The 16,909-nt window shown below is 47.3% G+C and overlaps 1 protein-coding gene across 8 annotated transcripts in view; it reads right to left on the bottom strand.

Annotated features, from left to right (window-relative positions):
* Window positions 1-1,481: 1,481 nt before the first annotated feature.
* The window catches only part of IQSEC2 (IQ motif and Sec7 domain ArfGEF 2), a 160,414-nt gene continuing 144,986 nt past the window's right edge, over window positions 1,482-16,909 (bottom strand). For 6 of the 8 annotated variants that reach the window (XM_073639957.1, XM_073639958.1, XM_073639960.1 and 3 more), the window contains 7 exons: window positions 14,247-14,386; window positions 14,022-14,147; window positions 13,828-13,927; window positions 10,295-10,456; window positions 10,004-10,177; window positions 7,402-7,451; window positions 1,482-7,207 (listed from right to left, as the gene is read on the bottom strand). In XM_073639957.1, the coding sequence (XP_073496058.1) occupies window positions 6,281-7,207; window positions 7,402-7,451; window positions 10,004-10,177; window positions 10,295-10,456; window positions 13,828-13,927; window positions 14,022-14,147; window positions 14,247-14,386 (1,679 nt within the window). In that variant the 3' untranslated portion in view covers window positions 1,482-6,280. Of the gene's footprint in view, window positions 7,208-7,401; window positions 7,452-10,003; window positions 10,178-10,294; window positions 10,457-13,827; window positions 13,928-14,021; window positions 14,387-16,909 lie in introns of all 8 variants that reach the window. The other 2 variants (XM_073639956.1, XM_073639964.1) reach the window with 2 other exon arrangements.

Genomic DNA, 16,909 nt, shown 5'->3' with positions numbered 1-16,909 from the left:
GAACGCACTGTTCCCCAGCCTCCCCAAAACAGAACTTGAGAAGATCCATTTAAAGAGAGTCTGTCGGCAGAAAATGACTGTACAAACTAAGCACAGTGACTCCGTGCACTCTTGGTGTGACCAAACAGTTCTGTGTCCCTTCCCGGCTACTTGTTTTCCACCTTTTCTGGTTCCTGTGAACCCAGAGCTGTCAGTCAAGGAAGAGGCACATATTAAAATGATGCAAAACAAGTAGGTAGGAAGGTACGCTGAACTGCTCGGTCACCCCAAGGGTGCACAGAGCATTTGTGCTTGGTTTGAACAGTCATTTTATACCCTTTAATGTCTGGCAAAGGGGGAAAGAAATTTTGCATCCTCGCAAATTGTGTTAGCATTTCTGACATGGGCCTCCATAGGGACCGATTAGGGGAAATGCATGAAAAATTGAGGTCATTGGCATTACCAAAAGGCTTTACAAAGTCCTACCTGAAAACATAATCCTGAGTCTATTGCAATTTTTCGGTCCGATAATTTGGCAGGTCGATTATACATCAAGATTATAATACAGGACAAGTAGAACGTACCTTAATAAATAAGACACCATATGAAATAAATGAAGGACACAGTAAAATACACACCAGTAACAGACTTTTTTTTCCATTTCTGAAGCATTAAATATACACAATATATACATTTGGATTTCATATATACTTCATAGGATTTATTTTTTTTGAATGTCCACCCCCCCCCCCCTCCCCATTCACGTCCAGACACAAAAATAAAACAGTCCCAAAAGTGGGTGTAAAAACAGATCTAAAATAAAATAACCAACAAAAAATAAGGACAAGATACCTGTCCCACAAAAAATAATAATAATAAAATAAAATAAGCCATAAATTCCCTATAGACCTCCCTCCCACCCCACGCGCCACAGGCTGGATAACCATTCCATAGGAAATATTTATCATATATAGTCTATACACACATCCAGAACTGTACAGCAGTGTTGTGCTTGCAAGCAGCACGCCACAAACATGCTATGAGCATACAGAAGGGAACAGAAGCCATTAAGAGGAATTATAAAAAAAAATAATAATAATAAAGTGTACTGGCCCTGTCTGGGAACCTATTTCACCTATCTCTAATGGAAATTGCCTGCAAAGTATCACACACCCATGCCGGAAACATTCAAGCTAGCGTGACAACATTCTGAGAAAATCCAAAATAATAAAAAAAAAAGGTTCTTTGGGTCCATGGGGTTTCGAAGACTATCATTCAAGGGTATTCTTACCCCCCCAAAAAAGCATTAAATATTTTAATATTTGCTTTGGGAATTGAATTTGGTCATAATGGTAGAACCTCTGGGGAGGGATTAATTCCAGTAGAGAAAATAAAGGCACCACCTACAGGACACCCTGAGAATTACAGTGATATTTAGAAAAATGTTGATATGTTCTGTCAAATGTTAAAATGTCAATGTCCTATGGTGATTAAGTGATGAGCTCCCATTTTTTTTTTTTAATGGATTATTTAGGAAGATCTCCATCGTTGCGGGCATGGTTTAGCAACACCACGTCTGACTGATGGAGACTGAACTTCAGGTTGTTCATCGATGCAAAAAATTTTTTCCATCTTCATTTAAATCATTCCAATATTTTTCATTTTTGGGATCCATGGAAAGTAAAAAATTTCCATAGAAAAACCTTTTCCATGTTGCAGCTACCATTTTAAAGCTGTATCTGACATGTAAATTATTGGCTAGTAATTGAGTAAAACCTATGACATCCATGATTACTAAACCCCCCCAAAAAAAACCACTACATTTTCTTACCAATACAATAATTTACATTTGTCCAATACAAATGGTCTTATACCATCGTTATAACCATGATCATAAATGATTGCCGCTGTCATTCATGATCATGATTCTTAGCCGATTTCATAATTTTGAGATCCGTCCAAATGCAGAGAAGCTCTTACAAGCTCTATAGCAAAGAGCTTGTAGGCGCTGTGTTCCTTTGCCTTGGAGACTAGCCACTGCTGACAAAATGCAAAGGTGGCCGGTAACCTAGGTAACGAGTAGTAAGCAATAGAGCTAAAAGTCCCTCTCTTTTTCACAATAATTTTTAATAAGTAATAGATTTCAAAAAAGTTTTTTTCTACAATTTTCCCTATTTAAAATGAGAAAACCCCTTTAGTACAGGGAGTACCCTTACTATTAAGTAACCTCTTCTAATAAAAAGCATCTTTTACTCTGGAGGACCCAGCATTGTCCATGCATAACGCAGACATCCCATTGCTTAAAATGAAAGTAGTGTAATGCTTCGTTTCTCCTTTAGGAGTGCTGCAGAGAAACTGAACACTTGCTGCCGAGTCTTTTTTTACGTACTGCAGCTGATCACTTGTGAGAATGATAGCAACAGATCTTTTTGAAACCATTATGGAGTCTAATAGGAAGGTTTTTTTTGGTGATTTTAAAGACATTGTCTAATTCTTCTGCTTCCAATATGCAGAGGATTCCAATGTATGAAAGTATTTGTTAAGGACTACTGCTAACATGTAGATCTATAAAGGAGCCTGGCATAATCACAAGTACATTGACATTCCCGAATACCTAATATATTGGGAAACCTGATGACAAGGACGTCACCTCATTTAAAGTGCATTCACTGGGTCACAGAAATTACTATTTCTGCTATTCAACATGGCTTCTAAATGGCATCGTATGGATAATGGAGCGGCTGGAAACACAGAATTAGTCATTTCAAATAAAAAAAAAACCCTATAAAAATCTGCATTTTATCACAATTCCAATGAGGTCAGTAAATATTACATGGAGGCCATAGGGTTATGTAATACGGATCGCACAGTTTGTATGCATGCAGCCTGGATCAGTCGGGTTCATGGTTTTGGTAACCCAATTGGGTGATTGTCAGCAGCGCCGATAGCAGGCTGGTCACATTGAGGGGCACATTTAGGATTGGAACTTTGCAGGGCAACATTATCACAATAGGGCCCAAAGCAAAATGATCATAGCTGGGGACACTTATTCCTTCATGGCTGAAGAACATCAGACTAGAACTTTCCGCCATTTTTGGCCACAGACACTTTCCACGTCACGTATAAACTATTCATGGCACAAGAGGTTCGTGAATTTGGCGCATATTACACCACTTTATTGGCACCTATCATCCAATGAATGTTTCTTAATTTGTCTTGTCCCGCCCCTGAGGATCTACAGCCACTGTGACATTGCCCGACATCAGAAATTTGTACAAAGCACCACAATTGCATCTCCAAAAGAAGAGACCCAACTTTTCGGAAAGTTTAAAAAGTAAGACTTTAGGGGGTACAGTTGTGTTTTAAGAGGCAGCAAATATCTGGAGAAAGCAAAGTAGCCTCTTGATTAGATCTTTTAAAAAAAACATTTAATTATGTTAAAGACCCATTTGCACGTCTGGAATGAATACGATCAAATGTATGATGGGTAGGGGTCTTACCGATTACATGAATGATGGTCCCAAAGTAGAAGTCAATGGAGCCATGGTCGCACATGCCCATTGTTTCATTCACACTGGGGACTTTGGGACCTCGGTTCTAATGTTCATGGAGGTCCCAGCGGTCAGATCCCTAGAGATCATACATTTATCACCTATCCTTTCGATGGGTAATAAATGCCGTCTATGGGACAACCCCTTTTAACAGGTTCTATCCCAATTATAAAGTGGATTGATGCGAGTCTTGGATGTGATTACATTACCAATTGTATCCCCTAAAAGCAGATCTAGGGTATCGGGGCTGCAGACACTTCTGTGTTTTAGGTAAGGTATATCTATATACAAACCCCAAAGGGTCTATTAAAAAAAACAGCATTGGAATCTTTGCCTTGCAACAGTTTTGATAATTCTCAGTCAGTATGTAATATAATTCATCTGTTCCTGTAGTCTTGGTGCCCCCCAGATCTGCTCTTGGGGGAAAAAGGGCTCATGCCATCCACCACTTAGTTGCAATGTTCTGGAGAATGGCTGCATTTTTTTTTAAGTCTCCTTTACTTTGCTGCCTTATAGGAAATCTGTCAGCAGATTTTTGCAACTTAATCTAAGAGCAACATGATGTAGGGGCAGTGAGCCCGATTCCAGGGATGTGTCACTTGCTTAGCAGCTTGCTGCAGTTTCGATACAATCAGAGTTTTAACAGAAGGACATTGTCACTTCCGGACTAGGTGTGGCATGCCAGGCGGTCCAGCTAATCTGTGTAAGACCCCCCCCCCCCACCGCTGATTGGTTGCTTGCTGACAGTATACACAGGGAGCTGCCAATCAGAGGTGTGGGCGGGAATATACAGGGCTCAGCATTCAGAGAACTGCTACATCTACAGCAAAGAAAACAGGGATTCTATCAAAACTACATCAAGCAGCCCAGTAAGTGACACATTGCTGGAATCAGGGTCTCTGCCCCAAAATCATGCAGCTCTCAGATTACATAAATACCTGCTGACAGATTCCCGTTTTTTAATGCATCTTGGTGTACATGTACTCCTAACAAAAAAGAATAATGAAAAAAAACCAAAAAAAACCCAAAACATTAGGTACAAGGTGCTGGTTGTTGCATTTTTTTGGCGATCCCTTATTTCGAGGTCTAATATAAGTCAGTGATCCCATATAGAGATTCTCCTGATCACAATTGCGTAGATGTGCAGGACCCCTAATCCTAATTGTGCATTCCTTATCTAAAGACTCAGTGCAAAGCTATACATGCCACGCATATAGACCGGCAATGGAGAATATACCCTGCTTGTTCTAGAACGAATGGAAGATTTCATGATTTCCGGTCATATATCCGCAGTGGAAGAAGCTATTCTGCCATTGGGGAGTGGACAGTGTGAATAATGGTTCTGCTAAAGAAGCTCTCTGGCCTTTTAAAAGAGGATTTACATTTTTTTTTTTCCTTTGAGTGCATAATATAGCAGATTAAATCTTCATGACCACGGCTGCTTGTATAGAGACGTCCGACCACCTTGCCAGGGGTGCGCCACTTTTAAGAGATCGCTACGGACCTTGAGATTTTAAAAACTAGCTCCAGCTACAAATGCCGTGTAAAAAAAAAAAAAAAAAAAAGGGCATTAAGATGATTCCCCCATGCTTCACCCATCACTGCTTCTGACCACTTATGGTTCCCCAAACCGGTCTTTGATATTGCACTGAAGTTAATAGGGCCGAGCTGCAATACCTCACGTGACCTGTAAGGCAGGTGTGGCGCTCTTTTAGAAAGCGTAGTCTTTTTTTTAAATTTATTAAAGTCCATCTAGCCCCTTTAGCTTCCTCCGCTGTGTATATATGATGGGTCCTCTTTAAAGTGAAAGCTGGTTTACCTGACGGCTGCTGGGATAACGCATGATCCGGTGCGTCCAACCTTTTTTTTTTCCTGTCTCTGCAGCTTCTATTCAATCTCATACATCTGCCTGACGTAGAAGATGGTAGAAATGTTACAGGTGAAGCAGACATCCTACCTCGTACAAAGGATTTTACACTATATATAATTATATATATATTAATATAGACATCTTTAATCTCTATACATAGAACTCTGTATATAGTTTTCTTATGAAAGCAGTCGCTGCTCAATGATTGTGCAGAAATAACATGGGACATGCCCAGAACATTAGTTTTTTTTTTTGCTATATACACTTTTTTTGTTAATGCTGTTTAATGGGGTCCATTCCCTGCGTCATTTAGTGGTATATACCCTGAACTGCACATATACAAGGGGTGTTTAATAAGAGCCCATTCAGAACAAACCCTTTGACACGATGCATGGATGGCTCCGGGTTGGGAGAAGGTGGCAGACCTGGAGTGATTTTTTTTTTTAGTGCCCATGCTTGCCCACCTCGCCCTCATATTCACGGGCCCCTACAGCACTAGCAGCCGGGTCGACTTCAACCCATTGTAACTTCTAAATACACAAGCGCGCTTTCGTCATCCATCCATTCGCAAACAAGACCACACAATGATTCTGCATTATTACCTGTCACTATTACCTGTCCTTCCAGGCTCTGGAGCCTTGTAAGAACCCCCCACACCTCCAAAAAATAGGACGTCAGAGCAGGGAAGGGAATGCGAGGGTGATGCATATATTAGGACAGATATAGTCTCTTCTTCACTTATAGTCCCAGTGAATAAATCCATCACTGGCCGTGGCTCCGTCCCTCCCAGTAAGTGCTGTCGGAGCCGGGGTAGAACAGCCAGGAGCCTTCATCCATTTCCCCATGTGCATGCTTATTCCTTCGCCTCTGGTCCTTGCTTTTACACCACCGTGCTGATTCTGTTACCTGGTTTTTGTTTGGGGTTCCCCTGGGATGTATTCGTTCCCATAGGATGATGGGAGGCATGCTGGGGTAGGGGGGATGTTGGCGGCAGAGGGGAGTGTGGTGTGAGGGGAGTGTGCGGTGTATGCGGAGATGGAGGAGGGAGAGGCGGATAGGATGGATGTGGCGGGATGGGAGATATAGGCGAGCAGGGAGACTGGTTGTGCTGCTGGGTGTACGGGGTGGGGGTATACTGGGACTGCTGGGGGCGTTGCGGCTGCGGAGGCATTTGAGAAGGGTGGTGGGTAAATACAAAGTGCTTCGGCGGTTGCTTCTGCATGGAGTGCTGAGTCTGGTGCATGTGCTGGGGATACGTGTGCGTCATGGGATGTTGGGGCACAGATCCGTACATGGGTAACGGAGACTGCGGCTGGTTTGAAGGGTGTCGGCCATGCAAGGTATACTGGGGGTGCGGAGAACTGGGTGTCATGGGTGGGGCGCCTACAGGAGGTCTCTTCTGTTGACCAGGGCGCTGCAATGTAAACTGAGCCGGCGATGGCGGCACATGGTAACGATGAGACTGTGGAGGGGGAGGCTGGTGTGGCTGCTGCGGCGGCGCAGAAGACGGTGGCTGAGAGTGATAGGGTGGTGGGGGTTGAGCAAGCACCCCTTGATTGTGGCAGTACTGAGCATGCAGAGCCTGAATTTTCGACTGTCCATCAAGTCCTGGAGGAGTATGAGGGTGAGGTGGCAATGAGGTTGGGGGCAGGTTCTGGAAGGGACCCTTCCCTCTTTTGCTTCCAAACAAAGAACCCAGAAAAGAGGAAGAATTGGACACCGGTCTTGGAGCCTTGTACTCTTCAGGAGGAGGTGGCGGTGGAGCAGGAAGCCTCTGGTGGGGGCGAGGGCTGCTAATGATAGATCCCTGGGAAGAGAAGAAAAGACATGTATGACTACAGCTGCAATGCCTGCGTCACCTGCATGCAACCCCCAACCCCAAGCACATAGAGGCGCTACAGAGGAGCTATCCCTTTACCCCCACAACACTCTGAAGCAGCTGGCCAGGGGGGTTACACATGGATACACACACATCACATGCAACTAAATCGCAGCACTTACTTCGATGGTGCTGTCCAGAGATCCCGCGCTGTTACGCCTCCCTCTCTTACCTAAGCATCAAGTTAGTAACAAGCAAGCATTAAAGAGCAGGAGAAAGAAAAGGAGAATGGATAAATGGGTGAGAGAGAAGGAAAGGCCAAAAGGGAGAACAAGGGACTGGCTGTACACCACAGAAATAAGAGTGCAGAGGGCATGCGAATGGGAGTGAGAAAACAGGTGGAAATAGACAAATGTAGAAAACCGTAAGAAAATAGAATATGCAGAGAATAAAAGGCCATTGTGTGTGCTGCCGGGGTACAGGACTGCTTTGTATCCCGAGAGGTTGCAATCTGTTGGGTACTGAGAGTTCCCTCGCTGCACGTCTGCCCACACAACCTGCACCTTCTGTGCCTAGTCTAGGACCTGTCATGCCAGCACTTCTCCACAAGGTGGCAGCAAGTCTCTGATTTACATAGAAATCAATGTGCAGTTCACCATCCCAGAGCAGCAGCATTAGGATAGGGAGCGCAGGGATCGTTTATCACATACAAAAGTACTGTCAACCACGTGCACACCCCCTCCCGATATTAGGCGCTTGCAAGGGAAGATTAATACTGCCAGAGCTGGAAAAAAAAAATAGTTCTGCAGAGCTTGCAAATTTGTTTTATCTCGGAGGAAAAATCTGATGTGTCTCACGTCTGAGTGGTATTAACTACTTAGATAGTATAAAAACTTCAGAAAGTTGTTGTGGTCAGATAAGAACCCGCCAACATAAAAGGAGATTAAACCATAAGGATCACTATTGGATTACTAGAGTAAGTTTTTTTACTTTTTAATTATTGCTTTGCTTTTGCAGAGCTGTAAATCTTTGCTGAAAGTGCTGATTTACCTGCCTAGTTCATGCTCTTTAGAAGCTGCTTTGAACAGCAGAACTTTACAACCGCTCTCCCCATGTGAGCGTCTCTGATCCCCTTCCCCACCCTCAGGCAGGGAGAGTGTTAGTAAATAGTGTTTGAGTTTGGATTCTTGCTTGAGCAACAGTTCAAAGTGGCTTCTAAAGGAGCATGAACTAGGCAGGTAAATCAGCACTTTCAGCATTGTATTTGCAAGAGAAGGAGTAGATTACAAAAATACATAACTTTGCAGAGGCTGATCAATAACTAAATTAAAACACAAGATTAGTTGCACTTTAAGTTTCTGCTTGATAATATTCATCACCAAGGCTTTGTGCCCATTAACTTTGGCATTTTAAGTGGCTTGGGTCTGGCTCATTATAAAGTTGGCAGATAGCCGGCTGAACCAACAGATTGTATCAAACACTCTGACAAGCAAAAGGAATAATATAATCTTTGGAGTCAAGTTAATAAGACGAGGACTGATCAGAGGAAATGCATATTTAATGTACAACATGTCTAGTCTAATTACAGAGACTAACACAACCTGATGGACTTTATCCATTTTTCACATCCTATGAAAACAAGCTGAGTAGAGATCCATAAACTATGGCTTTCTTCAGTGCCCTGATATTCTGTAAAAAATGGAACTTTAAAAGGAGTCTGTCACCCCCAAAATGGCAATTACTTTACACAGGGCAAACTGTCTCCTGTCTGCGCACCGATACTGGATGATTGCAGGCAAGAGACACAGCATTCGCACTGGGCATTAGAAATAAGCCAATCAATGCAAGGTACAGGCTTTACTATGCAGATAGGAGGACATGAAGATTTGCAGAGGCCACGCCGAGGGTGCGCAGAGGCGTGGGCCGCGCCGAGGGTGCGCAGAGGCGTGGGCCGCGCCGAGGGTGCGCAGAGGAATAGGCCATGCCGAGGGTGCACCGAAGTGCCCTCATTTGTATATGAAATAAAAGTTGATTCTTAATTAAATACTAAGTTAAGCTATACTTGCCTAGTATGATTTAGGCCCCTACATAAATGTTTACACAGCTTAATTGCCATTTTGGTGTTGCCTGATGTGAGACTTGAGTGAAATGGGCCTCCAGTTTTGGAGCATCGGTGGGGGCCCAAGTTAATGAAGGGTCACCAATACAACCATAGTGCAGAGGTACCAGATTTGTCCTCCTTTGCCTCCTCTATGGCCACGACTGATGTCTCAAGAAACTCAAGTTCAAAACCCTAACCACGGCATACAAAGCCATCCACAACCTGTCTCCTCCATACATCTGTGACCTAGTCTCCCGGTACATACCTGCACGCAATCTCCGATCCTCACAAGATCTCCTTCTCTACTCCCCTCTTATCTCCTCCTCCCACAATCGCATACAAGATTTCTCCCGAGCTTCCCCCCTACTCTGGAACGCTCTACCCCAACACATCAGACTCTCGCCTACTGTGGAAACCTTTAAAAGAAACCTGAACACCCACCTCTTCCGACAAGCCTACAACCTGCAGAAACCACCGCTCCACCACATTACTGCACGACCTCCTCTGTTTTTGCTATGTATACTCCTTTTTCACATGTAAAGCACCATGGAATAAATGGCACTATAATAATAATAATAATAATAATAATAATGTCTGCTCCCTAAGGTGTGTCTGCATGTACACTGGGGGCGTTTATGAGTGATGGCATGGATGCAGACGTCTCTCCTTAAAACAATACTTACCAACGTCAGAGAGATCTCTTAAGGAGCTGCTAAGAGCACTTCTCTTCAGTCCTTCCCCTAGTGCATATGTGTCATCCAGACTTGGACGGCCCAGAGTCCCATTGACGGCTTCTTTTATCCCAGGCCCGGGGGAAGTGTTGGGACGCATCACCCCCTTCTGCTTCTCTAGCTCAGCTAAAATGGGGGGGAAAAAACAACATGGGCTCGGCATGTGTGATAAAACAGTCCAGGGTCAGCAACAGCTGCTTTGAAACTACAACTCCCAGCATGCTCAGGCAACAGCACACTTACATTCCACTCTGTATTTCTCCATCTCCTGGACTTCTGCAATAGACTCTCGTAGGTCGCTGGTGAACCTCAACCGGTCCTGAAGACTTGGAGCATTGAAGATTATCAGTACTTTCCTCTCACCACCAGGGACAGCAGAGAGCAGTTTGATGCCATTCTGGTAATCTGTTGCCGGGAATACATGGCGGGTTACGACAGCAGCCCTGGGCACAGCGGACTGACAAGTGAGAGCAGCCATCGCTCCGAGACTGGACACATACTGCATATCATATTTACCCATGTAACACACACACTATGGAGGCTACAGCTGTCACTAGCTGGATCTCTGTACATTATGAGCATATTGCAAGTGATCTTAAAAGAAAATCGCTCAGCTCCATGTACGGAAATGTCCTCTAAGAAGTTTGTTTCAATATTATTTTTTTTACATTTTAGAATAAAATGCAAAAAGGACAGAGCTGGACTAGAAGGACAGAGCTGGACTAGAAGGACAGAGCTGGACTAGAAGGACAGAGCTGGACTAGAAGGACAGAGCTGGACTAGAAGGACAGAGCTGGACTAGAAGGACAGAGCTGGACTAGAAGGACAGAGCCGGACTAGAAGGGCAGAGCCGGACTAGAAGGGCAGAGCCGGACTAGAAGGGCAGAGCCGGACTAGAAGGGCAGAGCCGGACTAGAAGGGCAGAGCCGGACTAGAAGGGCAGAGCCGGACTAGAAGGGCAGAGCCGGACTAGAAGGGCAGAGCCGGACTAGAAGGGCAGAGCCGGACTAGAAGGGCAGAGCCGGACTAGAAGGGCAGAGCCCATGGATCCTCTACTGCACGAGCAGTGAGACCATGGATCCTCTACTGCACGAGCAGTGAGACCATGGATCCTCTACTGCACGAGCAGTCAGACCATGGATCCTCTACTGCACGAGCAGTCAGACCATGGATCCTCTACTGCACGAGCAGTGAGACCATGGATCCTCTACTGCACGAGCAGTCAGACCATGGATCCCCTACTGCACGAGCAGTCAGACCATGGATCCCCTACTGCACGAGCAGTCAGACCATGGATCCTCTACTGCACGAGCAGTCAGACCATGGATCCCCTACTGCACGAGCAGTCAGACCATGGATCCCCTACTGCACGAGCAGTCAGACCATGGATCCCCTACTGCACGAGCAGTCAGACCATGGATCCTCTACTGCACGAGCAGTCAGACCATGGATCCTCTACTGCACGAGCAGTCAGACCATGGATCCTCTACTGCACGAGCAGTCAGACCATGGATCCTCTACTGCACGAGCAGTCAGACCATGGATCCTCTACTGCACGAGCAGTCAGACCATGGATCCTCTACTGCACGAGCAGTCAGACCATGGATCCTCTACTGCACGAGCAGTCAGACCATGGATCCTCTACTGCACGAGCAGTCAGACCATGGATCCTCTACTGCACGAGCAGTCAGACCATGGATCCTCTACTGCACGAGCAGTCAGACCATGGATCCTCTACTGCACGAGCAGTCAGACCATGGATCCTCTACTGCACGAGCAGTCAGACCATGGATCCTCTACTGCACGAGCAGTCAGACCATGGATCCTCTACTGCACGAGCAGTCAGACCATGGATCCTCTACTGCACGAGCAGTCAGACCATGGATCCTCTACTGCACGAGCAGTCAGACCATGGATCCTCTACTGCACGAGCAGTCAGACCATGGATCCTCTACTGCACGAGCAGTCAGACCATGGATCCTCTACTGCACAAGCAGTCAGACCATGGATCCTCTACTGCACGAGCAGTCAGACCATGGATCCTCTACTGCACGAGCAGTCAGACCATGGATCCTCTACTGCACGAGCAGTCAGACCATGGATCCTCTACTGCACGAGCAGTCAGACCATGGATCCTCTACTGCACGAGCAGTCAGACCATGGATCCTCTACTGCACGAGCAGTCAGACCATGGATCCTCTACTGCACGAGCAGTCAGACCATGGATCCTCTACTGCACGAGCAGTCAGACCATGGATCCTCTACTGCACGAGCAGTCAGACCATGGATCCTCTACTGCACGAGCAGTCAGACCATGGATCCTCTACTGCACGAGCAGTCAGACCATGGATCCTCTACTGCACGAGCAGTCAGACCATGGATCCTCTACTGCACGAGCAGTCAGACCATGGATCCTCTACTGCACGAGCAGTCAGACCATGGATCCTCTACTGCACGAGCAGTCAGACCATGGATCCTCTACTGCACGAGCAGTCAGACCATGGATCCTCTACTGCACGAGCAGTCAGACCATGGATCCTCTACTGCACGAGCAGTCAGACCATGGATCCTCTACTGCACGAGCAGTCAGACCATGGATCCTCTACTGCACGAGCAGTCAGACCATGGATCCTCTACTGCACGAGCAGTCAGACCATGGATCCTCTACTGCACGAGCAGTGAGACCATGGATCCTCTACTGCACGAGCAGTGAGACCATGGATCCTCTACTGCACGAGCAGTGAGACCATGGATCCTCTACTGCACGAGCAGTCAGACCATGGATCCTCTACTGCACGAGCAGTCAGACCATGGATCCTCTACTGCACGAGCAGTCAGACCATGGATCCTCTACTGCACGAGCAGTGAGACCATGGATCCCCTACTGCACGAGCAGTCAGACCATGGATCCTCTACTGCACGAGCAGCGAGACCATGGATCCTCTACTGTACGACCAGTGAGACCATGGATCCTCTACTGTATGAGCAGTGAGACGATGGATTCTTTACTGTACGAGCAGTGAGACCATGGATCCTCTACTGCACGACCAGTGAGACCATGGATCCTCTACTGTATGAGCAGTGAGACTATGGATTCTTTACTGTACGAGCAGTGAACCTATGGATTATTTACTGTACGAGCAGTGACATTATGGAATCAAAATTTCCAGCCCCCTGGATGCCTTTACTTGATAAATAAAATACTACAGGTTATGGGTACTAAATTCCGTGATGTGACGTTAATCCAAGGAACTAGTCTGATTGCCGTATGGGAGCCGGGAAGGAATTTTTCCCCGAATATGGGACAATTAGCATCTGCCACTTGGGGTTTTTGCTTCTTCTGGATTAACCCATTAGGTTATAGGTTGAACTTGTTAGATTTGTGTCTTCTTTCAAAACTTATACCTATGAAGCCATGTATTCTGCTGGTAGACTAGGTAGTCAGTAGGCCGGTATTGGACGTCTTAGTATCAGACTGCCGGTAACGTCCTATGGTCACCTAATGACTGTATTAATGATAGCTCTGTGTGCAGGTTAGTGTGGTTGGCTGGTCTAGACAGTCCATTAAACTACTGCCACTTTTAACTTCTTTTACGGCCAAAATAAGGGACGTGAACAGCTACAGTCAGCAGAAAAGAAACCAGTAGGAAACTGGGCTGCATCAGAATGGGATCAGCGAGGTGAAGATTGCGTCTTTTAATATTGTGACCCATTCTAAGGCTTGTGTAAGAATAATTTACCTGCCAGACAATCCCCATGCGTTAATCGTTACTCACAGGAATTCTGGAAGAGCTGCATCTGCATGTCCACCAAAGGAAAGGACTGCCGGAAGCTGTAGGTCACTAAGATTTTCTTCTTCTGGAAGATCTTTGTTACCTGCACAGCATGAGAAAAAAAAAGACACATTGGACTCTGATGCCTTCACACCGTATGTCCTCGACTTCACCCACCCAACAAGCTTGTTGCGTACCACCAGAAGATCATTGAAGAGGAAGACCTCCCTCTGGTGCAGACCCATCCTCTGTGGACGATTTGGATCTGGGACCTCGTAGAGTTGACAGCAGCAAACAAGACGCCGATGTGGAAGAGAAAGTACCTGTGAGGGCGAGAGGAGGAAAGTTATAAAATGAAGAGCAACCACAATGTAATAGTAATGATGTAGGAAAATCTGGTGTTGGGGTAACATGTTCCTCACCGGCTTCTTTCCAACAATCATCCTTTCCACCGCTTGCACCTGAGATACATGATCGTCGTTTGTTCTCAGCTCTCGGCCTTGGATCCTCTGATAGATTCCCACCAGCAAGTCCCGGGGAATGTCCTCTCCATTATCTACCCCTAGGACAGAGAAAAAAATATTGTTAGAGGCAAATTTGTATATGGAAACATGGTGTGAATAAGAGGTAGAACTCGGACCCGTAGTTTATATTTACAGGATCAACAGAACCACAATCTATTTCGTTTCTTAATCCTCACTGATCAGCCATAACATCAAAAGAAGGTTCCTTCAAGTTCCAACCAGTCGAGGTGTGGACTTCAAATAATTTTTGAAGACATCCAGTAAAGTTGGACAGATCAATAAAGGGACTCTGGTCCATTGACCGGGACAGGAGTCTATGGCTGGATGGGAGGTTCACAAGTCTCTTAACTTCCGGGATCCCAGGCGTATCCTTTCATTGGAGCGAAGGTAAGAGATATGTGAACCTCCAGTCCAGACACTACTGACCTTGCCGATGGACCCCAGTCCTGTGAATCGATCCACTGAACTCTAGCATTCAGTATTAAAGGGGTACTCCCTCAGGATCTGGGATAACTTGCTGATCATTGGGATCCCAGCAATCCCGAGAACAGAGCCTGGGAACGTGCAGTCTCGAATGGAGTGGAGGGGTGTACGGTTGACCTCCCCTCTGTTCACTGACATAGCCAAGCGATGTGCTCGGCTTTTTCCAGCAGTCCCATAAACTGGAGTTGTCAGTTTATTCATATATTTCCATGAGGAATAGCAGAGGAATTGCCCACTAAAAACGTGTCGTTTTAATTTTACAAGTATTTTCCAAATTAGATGTTAAAAGAGCTGACAGGTCCTCGAAAAGACAGTCCTAGGCTCACACATCATATACTTCAGTCAAAGACAGTTGAGGTCACTACTGAAAATATAATGTTCATAAAACAACCTGAGACCTACAACCATAGCGTTTCCATGTACAGAATGACGCGTGGGGTGTATTTTAGCAAATATGAAGTTTTCAAATCACTCTTCCCTGGTGCCGGATAGACCTTGACACATGTTCTGGGGTCATGCCGTGTGTCACCGTACTTGACTGCAAGAAGCGATGCGTGTTCTGATTTAATAACGTGCGTCGATGCCTACCCAGTGCCAGCGAAGAGAAAAGCAAAGTCTAGTGAGGGGCCGGGATTGCAGTGGAGAACCACTGTGGAGCTGGGCGGCAGGCACAAGTGAGGGGCTAGGATTGCAGCGGAGGACCACTGTGGAGCTGGGCGTCAGGCACAAGTGAGGGGCCAGGATTGCAGCGGAGGACCACTGTGGAGCTGGGCGGCAGGCACAAGTGAGGGGCTAGGATTGCAGCGGAGGACCACTGTGGAGCTGGGCGGCAGGCACAAGTGAGGGGCCAGGATTGCAGCGGAGGACCACTGTGGAGCTGGGCGGCAGGCACAAGTGAGGGGCTAGGATTGCAGCGGAGGACTACTGTGGAGCAGGGCGGCAGGCACAAGTGAGGGGCCGGGATTGCAGCGGAGGACCACTGTGGAGCTGGGCGGCAGGCACAAGTGAGGGGCCGGAATTGCAGCGGAGGACCACTGTGGAGCAGGGCGGCAGGCACAAGTGAGGGGCTAGGATTGCAGCGGAGGACCACTGTGGAGCTGGGCGGCAGGCACAAGTGAGGGGCCAGGATTGCAGCGGAGGACCACTGTGGAGCTGGGCGGCAGGCACAAGTGAGGGGCTAGGATTGCAGCGGAGGACTACTGTGGATCTGGGCAGATGGCACAAGTGAGGGGCTAGGATTGCAGTGGAGAACCACTGTGGAGCTGGGCGGCAGGCACAAGTGAGGGGCTAGGATTGCAGTGGAGAACCACTGTGGAGCTGGGCGGCAGGCACAAGTGAGGGGCTAGGATTGCAGTGGAGGACTACTGTGGAGCTGGGCGGCAGGCACAAGTGAGGGGCCGGGATTGCAGCGGAGGACTACTGTGGAGCTGGGCGGCCGGCACAAGTGAGGGGCCGGGATTGCAGCGGAGGACTACTGTGGAGCTGGGCAGCAGACACAAGTGAGGGGCCGGGATTGCAGCGGAGCACTACTGTGGAGCTGGGCGGCAGGCACAAGTGAGGGGCCGGGATTGCAGCGGAGGACTACTGTGGAGCTGGGCGGCAGGCACAAGTGAGGGGCTGGGATTGCAGCGGAGGACTACTGTGGAGCTGGGCGGCAAGCACAAGTGAGGGGCTGGGATTGCAGCGGAGGACTACTGTGGAGCTGGGTGGCAGGCACAAGTGAGGGGCTGGGATTGCAGTGGAGGACTACTGTGGAGCTGGGCGGCAGACAAGTGAGGGGCCGGGATTGCAGGGGAGCACTACTGTGGAGCTGGGCGGCAGGCACAAGTGAGGGGCCGGGATTGCAGCGGAGGACTACTGTTTAGCTGGGCGGCAGGCACAAGTGAGGGGCTGGGATTGCAGCGGAGGACTACTGTTTAGCTGGGCGGCAGGCACAAGTGAGGGGTCGGGATTGCAGCGGAAGACTACTGTGGAGCTGGGCGGCAGGCACAAGTGAGGGGCCGGGATTGCGGCGGAGGACCACTGCGGGAGCTGTGGAGGCAGGCACAAGTGAGGGGCTGGGAGTGCAGCAGAGGACT

This window comes from Phyllobates terribilis, unplaced genomic scaffold, assembly GCF_046119375.1.
Source record: "Phyllobates terribilis strain yellow unplaced genomic scaffold, ASM4611937v1 Scaffold_7__3_contigs__length_470593459, whole genome shotgun sequence".
NCBI lineage: Eukaryota > Metazoa > Chordata > Amphibia > Anura > Dendrobatidae > Phyllobates > Phyllobates terribilis.
This window is presented reverse-complemented; position numbering and strand designations above follow the sequence as displayed.